Source organism: Tilletiaria anomala (genome assembly GCF_000711695.1).
Source record: "Tilletiaria anomala UBC 951 chromosome Unknown K437scaffold_33, whole genome shotgun sequence".
Taxonomy (NCBI): domain Eukaryota; kingdom Fungi; phylum Basidiomycota; class Exobasidiomycetes; order Georgefischeriales; family Tilletiariaceae; genus Tilletiaria; species Tilletiaria anomala.
The window spans coordinates 1-11174 of NW_013546989.1; the positions used below are offsets into that span (position 1 = coordinate 1).

Consider the following 11174-nt stretch of genomic DNA (forward strand, 5'->3'; position numbering starts at 1 on the left):
CCATCCTTCTCGAGCATGGTATAACCGCCGGCCTCCGCGAGTTTGATTTCACCAACGATGATGCGGCCTCGTTGCATGCCTTGGGAGACTCAATGCATTCTTGAGATGGCTGTCAATGATGTTGCCGTGCCTGTTCCAGTCTTGAAACAGATCGGTCCAGGGTCGCCTTCGCCACTGTCCTTGTCATGCCGCCACTGGGCAACGGAAACAGCATGGTTACCATAAGAGCGGTTTGGGCAACAGAAGCCTAGCTCTCCCTGTAATACAAGGAACCACCATCGCACTACAGAGCATGTCGGCCTATCAGGTCATGCAGGTGTGGACGGTGAGCTGTGAGACTGATGCCTCGGCCACGTGGGGTATGACTCACGAAACGCGGGCTGCAAGGCGAACGGCGTATCTGTCACCGGAGGTGGTCATGCCGGTGACGTGTCCGTTCGCAAAAGCGACCTTGCCCCTTATGTGGTACCATAAGGGAAAACAGCAGAGCACGACATGCATAAAGCGTGCATAAGTGCATCGCTGGATCTATGCCCATGGTAAACATAGGTCTCGCGCTCTATTTTTTGATCTATACAGGTGAAAGGTCAATACGGTCTGGGCTCACACACTGGCAGGTCGCAAGAATATTACCGACATCATTGGGAACTCGGTCCACCAAGTAGAGAAGGATACATGCAAGGAGATCAAGATCCAGGTTTGGACAACAGAGGCGAGTATGTCCACATGCGGGTGCAGCAGCCACACCGACGACACAGTGGGCAGTACGAGGTTTTACCCTATATACACCTTAACAGAATTGGCGCGCCGAACACCTCAACCTGACTTTCTTCAACATGGTCCGAGCATGCATCAGTGTATCGAAGCTAGAAAGGTCACACTTGTGTAATTTGGGCGCTGCAACAGCGTGCATGTGCAATCAGAGCGCATGGATCTTGCGCCGTAATGGTCGCACGATAGCCCAAACTCCAGGAAACGTGTTGCGCAATCGCAATATATCGATCGGCCACCTTTGCACGATAGACTCAATGGCTCACATCGTGCACGATGAAGAGTTGCAAGGCAACAAATTGGACGGGCACGCAGTAAAGCGCATCCATTTTTGCTGGGTATGACGACACTGTGAAGTACCATTTCTAGGTTCCCACATCCTCAGGCAGCGTATCAGACTTCGACACGTCAGGATCATCGAGATATCTGGCAGACCCGCGCATGCTGACAAGGAGCACAAAACTTCGGGCTGCGAAAGCACTGCCAGTGATATTCTTGAGGCCGCCGTGTCGGAAGACACGCCAGCCGAACCTGGTGAGGAGAAGAAACAGCAACTGGTGCTACCGCAGGCACCAATGCAACAAGTCGAGAACAGGCTATCATTACAAGAGCGCTAAGAACCCACTTTGAGACAGCCAAATTGTGCCAGCATGTCACCTGACGAGTTCTGATGCGTAGCACCATCCTATTTATTGGCCATATTTCCTCCAACTCAGCAGAACCTTGCACTTATACAAAGCCTTCAGACGTGATCACTCTGACAAATGAAAGAGACAACAATCAAAAGCGAACTCGACAACTTCAAGAACAATGAAACGCGAGTTAGGGCAATACCTGCTATCGGGCAAACGAGCCATGGGCAAGAAATGGGTATTTAAGTCAAATGTGACAGCAGCAGTAACGTACAATGTTACAAAGCAAGACTAGTAAGTAACCTGGAACTTCTCGCAGTTCAAGGGAAAAGAGAGTATCATGAGACGTACGCGCCCTCTTCCCGACTGAGCACCTCCATACAGTAGTCGTCCGGGCTTCCATGAACAATCCGCATTTCCCTCATTTAGACACCGAGACCAATCTACCTTTACTACAAGTGTGAGGAGGAAGTCTACCTCAAACCACCCGCTAGATTGCAGTGCTCGGTTGGCAAGCAATTGCGTCTGCGCGAGAGCGTTTACTGATTACGGCAAGTACGTCAGGGCTGGCAAAGTACGCTTGACATTACCCTTCAGCCGATCTCCTCCTCACCATTGGTGAAGGCCAACAGAGCACACACACAGGTACGATCAGTAGCAACCTCGCAGTCTTGACGGCTAATGATTACAGTGTCATCACCGCAACCGTGCATCAGGAGCCGGCCCTTCGACTTGAAACCTGCTGATGTGCAGGAGCAGCGGCAGCGCGGACGTGTTGGCCAACAGAGTGGCGCATGGCAACGCATGTTGGAGCCATACAGCCGATAGAATACCATCAACCTTCATAGAATGTTTGAGCGCAAGAAATAGGTTACTGTAACTGCGTGTAAACGCCAGCAACTTGTGGGTACATACGGAGCCGAGCACAGTGTCCAGAGTTAGTGAAGGGTAGAGAGCAACAAGAAGTCAGAGCACCTAATCTTAGTCAAAGCAAGCGATACCTTCGATACGTGTGAGAACTGAAAGTATTAAGACGCAAAGGTAGCAGGCGCGGAGGGGTACATGGGAGGAGTGAGAGAAGAACAATGAACGAGTAGAGTCTCGCGCATGAGCAATGAAACCAAATTGACATCCGACATTTGCAGAGCACCATCGGGGCTCAGATGGCCACTTTGTATCTTGAACGTGCATGTGCGGCCCAAAAAGATTATTTGATAACTCCAACACCATTCATCTGCCATCTGATTAGCCCGAGTTGATCGGGGGACCTAACCGCACTTGTGCCCGTTGCCACTGTGCATAACGAATCACTCAACACCCCTCTTGGCCCGCTCTAGTCTCAACCGCAAACGAGATGCGCTCGCGTTTCGATGCCCGAAACAAAGAAAGTTGCAAAATATCAATTTGCCCCACTATATCAAGTGGCATTTCCCACTACTTATCATCCTTGTGAGGCACCACTAGATCCAGAATAAATGAATTCTCGCAAGGTACCAAGAACATAACTACTGGACGGCTCGCCGACCATATACTCCACACTGATGCGAGGGTCACGAACACAATGTGGGACAAGGTACTATCTATCTCCACGGTTTGGCAGCACAGTACCCGGTCAATATTCCATCACTTGAGACTCTTCAGACGATTTATTCCAATTTTCTGCTCATCAATTTTATCTTAAGTACCGAGTGCAGCCATAATTCGAGTCCGCAAGGAACCGAAGATTCTAATGAGAGGCTATGACCTTGTCCACCAGTGCTAGAGTGAACCAACGCCTTAAGGGAACAATATTGATGTGCAACGGTACGAACACTCATTTAAATATTAGGTCGTAGCTCTCAAGGTGGAATATTTCAGTCTAATTGACGCAACAGCCGTTCATGTCAATCCAACGCGTTGAAACATTTCCTTAACAAAACAACCAATGCGACGGACCCAAATTAACTACTCCTGTCGAACCCTTAGCTAGTTCATCATCACAGCTGACATGAATGCGACAGATAACCCTCACTTGAAACACAAAGGCATTGGCTTTATACGTTGGGCTTAATCCGCTCCAAGACTCCGGACTCACGCTGGGTATGATATTTCCAAATGTTAGATATTCTTCCGAATGTACATTTACCACTGCATACTCGGAGAAATGCTGCTATTACGAGCAGGAGCGACACGTTTCCTGAATGGGATTCGATTCCATTGAAGGTTCGCGAGTCTGTGTATATGACGAACGAGACGGGACCTCTAGGTGTCGGAAGGAGAGTCTGGCTACCTTGGCAGCAAGTCACACTCATTGTACGTTCCCACTCTTTCCCACCTTCCCTTATCACGGCATTCCATTTGTATCTCAGAGCCATCTTCTTCGCCTTGCTGCTGAAGGTCATCCTCCGATTTGCACCTGCTGGAATATGATGGAATGTTTATTACCTTCGTTTTCCTTACTTCCATTTCATCACGCTGCAGAACCGTTGGTGACTTTACCAGAGCTGATGTAAACTAGCTGGCCTTCTGCTTTTGTCGCGCAAGGCCACTGATACCCCTTTCATGATGGACAGGCACGAATACAGTTTTCATTAATGGGGCTTGATAGGTAATGGAAAGGACATAATTTTACCAATGCGTGACAAGAGCAGAAGGCCAAGTAGTCGGTATCAGCTCTAGTGAAGTCAGATAAGGCAAGTGTTTTGTAGGTTTCCCGTCATACACTGAAAAACACCCAATAGCCATCTTACAAGAGTTAACAACGTACTCAATTTTAAGGCACGTTTTTGCGAGCCGATCGGTAGAATTATTGATGGATCGAAAAGAATGGGAGGATGAGCTCTCGTCCTGGATCCAAGATTCTATCAGGTAAATGGGAGGCAACGAGAGCAAAGATGAAGTAATCAAGCTAATATCCAATCTTTGCGGCTTCAAAAAAATTGGCCAAACTAACACCTTCTGCCTCTTGACCACGTGGTCAATTGCAAAGCATTAGGGGCAAATCTGACGAACTTTCTTCAGCATCGACCCGAGTACCGTATTGTAACGCTAAGTCGCGGAAATATCCAATGAACTTGACTCCTTCGAATGTAAGAGCCGAGGCAGTCCGACTCCGAAGAGATCCTAACTTCAACTGAGGTGCTGGAGAAGGGCGTGAAAGATCTGTCTGTGCCATTGAGGCCAATCCTGCCTTTTAAGCCCTACTCCTATATTTTATCTGTTCTCCGACCATGATTGCATGAGGCACAGGCATATGGGACTTCGCCACCTACTTGTTCCAATATGGTAGAGTCATTGTGCTGGTTAAGATCATCATCAACAAGGTTGCTGCCATTCGAGACTCGTTCCTGCAGCGCTAAATGGTGCTTGGCAGCCTTTTCGTTGTCGCATGATGGATTCCACCATCGTCAGCCAGTGCGTCATACCTGCAAAAGAGACCCTGAATGCGTGGTATAAATAACGTGTTTCTATCAGAAGAGCGACGCAAGCCGGATCTGCAACGAACGGGCTTGTTCAGAGTCTTCAGAAGCTCTTCGAATCGTGAGTCATGCACATTGCGTTAAGTAGCCTTCGAGCATGCACATTCGCGAAGAATGGCAGAGGGCGGTCCGAGCTTCACCAGAAGGGCCGATCCGTTCGTCTGTATCACCCATTGGGGATGCTTACCATTATTGGTCAAGCAAGCGCAGGTTAGTTGCTGTCGACGGTGTGGCAGCGCTCTAGCACAGCGTCATCGAATCGTAGTCGATTGTGGGTGCAATGACTTATCAAAGCTCGCGAGTGCACTGCGTGCTTCAAGCGCCCTTGTCGGCCTGGCATCGGGTATGATCGAAACTTCCATTGACGAGATAGTCATCTGCAATGATCTTATGTGCCACTTGGCGCCTTGTCAGATCCTGTTATGGCCCAGAGGATTGCTGTGAGAGCGAGATTAACCAATCTCTTGATCCCGCAAATGCTTTGATCATGTCGCCGAGGTGGCACGAGCGGGGCGTCGGAATCGCCTGGTGTGTCAGAATTTAGCCCATTCGCTTCGTAGAGCGTTGCTGGTACTTCAGGGCCTGGCTATCCTTTGGAATTCAAGTAGGATTTCTACTTGTGCACAAGTAGATGAAGTGAATGGTCTGGGATGGGGTCAATTTTCGATTGCGTCGCCAAAACTAGACAGTCTGAATATAATCTGTAAATGTTTATGTAATCGGCCTTCGGTGTCGTTTACGTCTCGCTTCTGCTCCACTCACGCTACTGAATGATGTTGTCGCACTCTCTGCGCGAAATGTGAATCCACATGACTTGCATTGTCTTGGGCCTTTGGTTATTGGATGGTGTCCTGCAAAGACGCGCATGCATGCTGGCGTCATTGAACGCTGTGCCGTCCGTTGCGCTGAAGTTCTTGGTAACCAAGGGGCTACGCTGAAAATTACGCTCGACAATACTTCTATCATCCAGCGACAACGACAACGGCAACGATACTAGCAACTCCTAGCAACCAGGTGGATTGTGGAAGATGGCCTCGCCACGAGCGATTCCGTCCGCTTCAGCGGCAGACTTTTGGGTCTCATCAGTGCCCACCCTGCCGGATGCTCTGGAGAAATTTCAAATCTATGCGGGCGATCTCCCTGCTCGCCCTCCGGCGCGGGCCGGGGACAATGCGCACATCTACTTCATGCTGCACAAAGCTAAACATACGGCGGACAAGCGGAGACTGCTTTTATGGATGAATGGTGGGCCAGGATGCTCTAGCTTTGATGGAGTTATGATGGAAATCGGTGCCTGGAGGACCAAGGCCGATGGCACAGGCCTGGAATGGGCACAGGAAGGAGGTGCTTGGAATGAATACGTGGACGTGCTCTATCGTGAATCCTTCCGCGCACGAAATGCTTAGTGTTTCTGCTCACGCCAAATTTCTTGCAGTTGATCAACCTGTGGGAACCGGGTTTTCATATGTCTCCACCAATGCATACGCAAGCACATTATCTCAGGCTGCGGACGAAGTCAAATATTTTTTGGAGCGCTTCGTGGAAGTTTTCCCAGAGTACAAACGTGGTAATGGCGCAGATGCCTATATCGTAGGAGAATCTTTGTGAGCATCCATTCTCAAGAGAATTTGCCTTGTTCCGGGTTGTGCCTGATAAAGTTTCCCTCCCCAATATTCGCTAGCGCTGGACAGTAGTGAATAAAGCAGGCCTCACATCCGTCACAAAGCCGTGTGCTGACGTCCTATCCAGCATCCCTTACACTGCAAGATCACTTGTACAAGCCGGGGGCTCATCTCCGGTCGATCTTAAAGGGATCGCGATTGGCAATGGGTTCATTGATCCACGCTCCCAATACGGGTCTGAAATTGACCTGCTCGTTGAAAGGAATGTGTGGCAAAAGGGAGGAAAGGTAATCGTTATGCACATCTGGTGCCTGCTAGCTCAAAATTGACGAAGCCAATTGCTTGACAGGAATACAATGCTGCGATGGCCAGCTTTGTTAAGTGTCAAGAAATGATGCGCAAGACTCCAGGAAATCCAAGGAACATCCCATTTTGCGAAAGCTTACTCCCTCAGGTCATTGATCTCACCAAGGATATGTAAGTTCTTCGTTTTCCTCTATCACTTGCTCCACAGACGTATTGAAACGCCGGACGTTCCAAGGAGCGGTGGTCAAGCAATGTGCATCAACATCTACGACGTACGATTGGCAGATACCATGCCTGAGTGCGGCATGAATTGGCCGCCCAACCTGCACGCAACCTATGATTTTCTTCATCGACAGGACGTCAGGAAAGCATTCAATGTGAACGAAAAACAAAAACCTGAGGCATGGATTGAATGCAATAAACGCGTCGGCTCAGCACTGTCATCAGACACCGAAGATGCTGCTGTCACAATTATTCCTGGACTGCTCGAACACAATATCCAGGTATTGATCTTCGCTGGGGACCAAGATCTAATTTGTAACCACATCGGTTTGGAGCGCATGATCGACAATCTAGAGTGGAATGGTCGGCGTGGCTTCTCGGTGAGAGATTTTCTCTTGACGGCGGAGGGCAAGAGGACTAACAAATTAATTCCTATTACAGTCAGCCGCCTCCACTGCTGCACAGCAGTGGTACGTCAATGAAACTGTAGCAGGGTCGTGGCGCACTGAGCGCAATTTGACTTACGTCTCTGTTGCCGGGGCCTCGCATATGGTCGGCTATGACGTCCCTATCGTGTCTCATGACATGATGCTACGCTGGATGAATGTAGATCTGCTCAGCGCTGCTGGTCCATCCGCTCGCATTCCAAGCCGATTGGGCAATGACGCCGGACGAGAATTGGTCATCGGCGGAGCTGCAGGTCACGATGTGTCTGTCATTCCAGGAAGTAAGTCGACCGAGCAAGCAGCGTTGGATGCAAAGTGGGAAGCGTACTAGTGAGTCAAGCGCAATTTTCCACAAGAGGGGTCCGATCTGCGCCTTTTCCTGACAAATGTCTGCTCGTAGCCAAGCCGGGAGCGCGGCGCTTGTGATCCTCCTTCTCATGCTCGTCATTGGCTCCTGCATCATTCTCCGCCTGCGAAGAGCCGCACGGAAGCAAGGCACATACCAAGCGCCTGGGTCCAGAGGCATAAGCATAGACAGTGGGGCAGACATGGAGCTAGATCGTCTAGTAGAGAATGCAGACGTCGAAGATGAAGCCGATGCACGTCGCAGCCAACAGCTTGGCAAGCTCGAAGAGGAGCGATTTGTCATTCACGACGAGCGGCAAGAGCGATAGCATGTGATTCATAGCAAAATACGATCTATGGTGTAAGGTCCATAGCTAGCTGATGCTTTCGCCGCTGCAGCGCGCTTACTGAGCTTCTCTGAAGCGCCGCGTAGTCCACCGCCCGTCTGTGTAACCGCCGAAGGCACTTTCAAGCTTTGCTTGGATCCGTTCTTGTGAACGCCTGACTCTGCAAGAGCTCTCCGCTTGTCGGTCTCCATTTGTTTAAAGGCAGAAGTTGGGCCCCGAAGAGACTGCAAAGCGATGCTGAGCGAAACCTCGTCACTTATGCGGCGATTGAGCTGAAGTAGACTGCTGGCTGGCATCTGTCCCGAGATGAATGCGGGAAAGAGCACATCTACCACGTCTTGGACGATGGTGGCAAACTGCGGAGACGGCTACAAATAGGCAGTTTGTCAGGAACATCTTACACATTTGGAGAGGAATGGGTCCGTAGGGCTTACCGCATTTGTTGCATTGGCTCGTCCAGTGTTTGCAGATGGGGACGGAGACAAGAGCGCGCCACGAAACGCGTCCGAGAGTGTGGCAATGAGCTTCAGCCTGGACGACCGATCTGCAAATTCAGAGGCGAAAGCAACGCGCAGCTTTGACCGATTGAAGGACGCCTTAGCAATAGCTTCGATAACAAGGAGCGCTTCCTGCGTTCCGCTATCGGCTCCATCTGTGGTAGAACTGTTATGACGCAGTATTTCGCCCAGCGAGCGAACTGCGTCTGCCTCAGAGAGATCTAGCACGTCGCGAATCGCCTGACAGGTCGTTGGAGTTGTACATCGCTCTGCGAGGAGAGGTAGCACGTGAACTTTATCGCCTGACAACGGCATAATTCCACGGACTACGCGAAAGGCAAGCAAAGCGCGAATAGTCCTCTCCGCCGGCGGTTCTGACTGAAGCGAAGCGTGGAGACAGGCAGCTGCAAATCCAGGGTGCAGTAGGGCCGGTGGGACCTGCAATCGTGCTGTCAGCCTTCATGTCCCCCATGGTCATGGTTTCGGGACCAAGACTGCACTCACAGGACCCTTATCACGCTTGGCAGATTGGACGATTGCAGCCGAAATTCCTTGTTCTGTCAGCCATCGGCTGAACGCATCGTCCAGACCGGTAGCGTCCTTCGCCTCCGCAAAGCCTAAAAGAGTGGTTAAAATAGCACTTTGCTTACCGTCTAAGGGTGCCTCGCCCGCACTGGCTGTCTCGATGACCAGATCACCAACAGCAATCGCGTCGAGAGCCGTCTTTATACTACTCTCTTCTGGCACCCTGGTCGCAAGCAGCTGAATTGCAGACTCCAGCCCTGTAGTGTCAATTTCTTTACTGCATTCCACCAACACCTTGTCTCCCGGCAAGCGAAGTGCGGAGAGACGGCATTGATGAGGGCCCGCTGAATTTGCCGAGGAAGAGCCCATCAGCGGCCAAGTTGTACTTGCGACAAGTATTCCCAGCTCCACGTCCCAAACGGAAGAGCACGCCTGACCTCCCGGCGCCCATGTGTTGCACAGCAGAAAAGAAGCATTGAGTGATAGTAGGCTCGCTCCTCTTTGAGGTTTTGCATCCAGTTTCTCTGACCACCGGATAGCCTGCCAATCCAAGCGCAGCTCGTCATTGTCATCGAGCTGAAGTCGCGCAGTGTGAATGCTGCTTTGGCCTGAAAGGGTATGCAAGATTGTAAGGAACATGGCCGAACCCCTCGCGTTCTTCCAAGCTGCTACTCACTCAGGATGCTGATAACCCCAGACCTGTGAACTGATGCCGCAACCGCCACTTCAGAAAGGTTGCATGCTACTTGGCGGGAGTTGACGATGGTCAGTCCTATCGAGCATTCATTCTCTGGCGGTTGATGCAAGGTCCGAATTTGAATGGCGGCATTTTGCAGACCACCGCTTGTATGGCAATCTTTGGTCACCCGATCAGCCCTGCCTCGCTTTTGACGACTTTTGGTGTTCAAGCGAAAGTCGCTTTGCGCCACAATGGTAATCAAGTGCATGGAGGAGTCGACATCTCCAAGCACCACGATGGACTCTTCCAGCACGACAGTTTCTCCACTGAGAGGCTCTTGGTTCTCCAGATCGGAGGGGGGCCTGGAGGGCTGATCGATATCGAAAAGCTTGTACACGGCTTGATCGGTGCGACACAGCACATGCCTTGCGCTCAGCAGTAGCAAGGAAGAAATGCGCTCAGCGCTGACGACACTTTGCGTGCTGTAGTCATGGCTCGCATGGTCCAGATTTTCGGTTTCAGCCAGGGTCTTCCCCAAGAATGTGAAAGAATGTATGCGAATTTGCACCCGGGAGCCGTCATCAACACACAGCACGACCTTGACTCGTTGCTGCTTTCCTTTTCGAGCAGGACTCTTTTCTGGCGCCAGATCGCCTGCCTGTGTCGACCCTGCTGCCTGTTTCCCATGAGAGGTGATGAGAACTAGTGGTGCTGCAGTCAATGTTTCGGAAGAATCAAGTGGAAACGTTCGCAGAGGGCTGAAGCGGCTGTCCTCGGGATTGAACAGGGTAACAGCCTGCCCTTGGACGGCGTAGCAACCCAAACTACGAGCCCTCTTGGGAGTTGCCCGCGTTGATGAGCGGTGTAAAGATGAGCTGTCAGTCTCTTCGCAGCGAAAACATGCCCCACAAAGGAGCTGGGCTGCTCCTTGGTGACGGCGGTGGAGGACCAAGCTTGGCGGTGCGACGCTGACACTGGACATTTTTGCCTCCCTCCACGAGCTCCAGACCACTTCGAGCAGCAGGAGGTGCCTGAAGTGTCACTGAAGTCGCAGTTGTATCTAAGGTCGCAATCAATGGCAGGGGACGATACCAATGGACGTTGAATAGGCAATAGTCGGTCAGCCCATTGGGCGAGTGAAGGTAGCTGTTGTCCACGAAGAGCCCTCCTTGATTGATTCGATTCTCTGCCAGAAAAAATTGTTCGCCAACTTTCTACTAGCATCGGTCTCTTCCAGAATCGAAAAGTCGCCGAACATACATTGTGGGTTGATGACCGATATGCATCCTCATAACACCGTAAGCATCTATCTGCGTCAAACCTA

At 50.9% G+C, this 11174-nt stretch overlaps 2 protein-coding genes across 2 annotated transcripts; one reads left to right on the forward strand and one right to left on the reverse strand.

Moving 5' to 3' along the window:
* The first annotated feature begins 5682 nt into the window (after nt 1-5682).
* On the forward strand, nt 5683-8172 carry K437DRAFT_246271 (alpha/beta-hydrolase). The gene is made up of 8 exons (XM_013388181.1): nt 5683-6238; nt 6297-6465; nt 6543-6554; nt 6611-6770; nt 6833-6960; nt 7025-7391; nt 7453-7787; nt 7858-8172. Exons 1-8 carry the CDS (start codon nt 5890-5892, stop codon nt 8129-8131), a joined length of 1794 nt encoding a protein of 597 aa, XP_013243635.1. The 5' UTR covers nt 5683-5889; the 3' UTR covers nt 8132-8172.
* K437DRAFT_294198 (uncharacterized protein) lies at nt 8135-10973 on the reverse strand. The gene is made up of 4 exons (XM_013388182.1): nt 9848-10973; nt 9151-9779; nt 8584-9084; nt 8135-8517 (listed from the first exon to the last, which is right to left on the reverse strand). The coding sequence occupies exons 1-4, from the start codon at nt 10830-10832 to the stop codon at nt 8140-8142; spliced, it is 2493 nt and encodes an 830-aa protein (XP_013243636.1). The 5' UTR covers nt 10833-10973; the 3' UTR covers nt 8135-8139.
* Nucleotides 10974-11174: the final 201 nt, after the last annotated feature.

Coding starts and splice junctions, on each gene's coding strand:
- K437DRAFT_246271 (XM_013388181.1), top strand. CDS start 5,890: ATGGCCTCGCCACGAGCGATTCCGTCCGCTTCAGCGGCAGACTTTTGG. Junction 6,961..7,024: donor ATTGATCTCACCAAGGATAT/GTAAGTTCTTCG, acceptor GGACGTTCCAAG/GAGCGGTGGTCAAGCAATGT. Junction 7,788..7,857: donor GCAAAGTGGGAAGCGTACTA/GTGAGTCAAGCG, acceptor GTCTGCTCGTAG/CCAAGCCGGGAGCGCGGCGC.
- K437DRAFT_294198 (XM_013388182.1), bottom strand. CDS start 10,832: ATGTCCAGTGTCAGCGTCGCACCGCCAAGCTTGGTCCTCCACCGCCGT. Junction 9,085..9,150: donor CCAAGCGTGATAAGGGTCCT/GTGAGTGCAGTC, acceptor GCACGATTGCAG/GTCCCACCGGCCCTACTGCA. Junction 8,518..8,583: donor GAGCCAATGCAACAAATGCG/GTAAGCCCTACG, acceptor GCCTATTTGTAG/CCGTCTCCGCAGTTTGCCAC.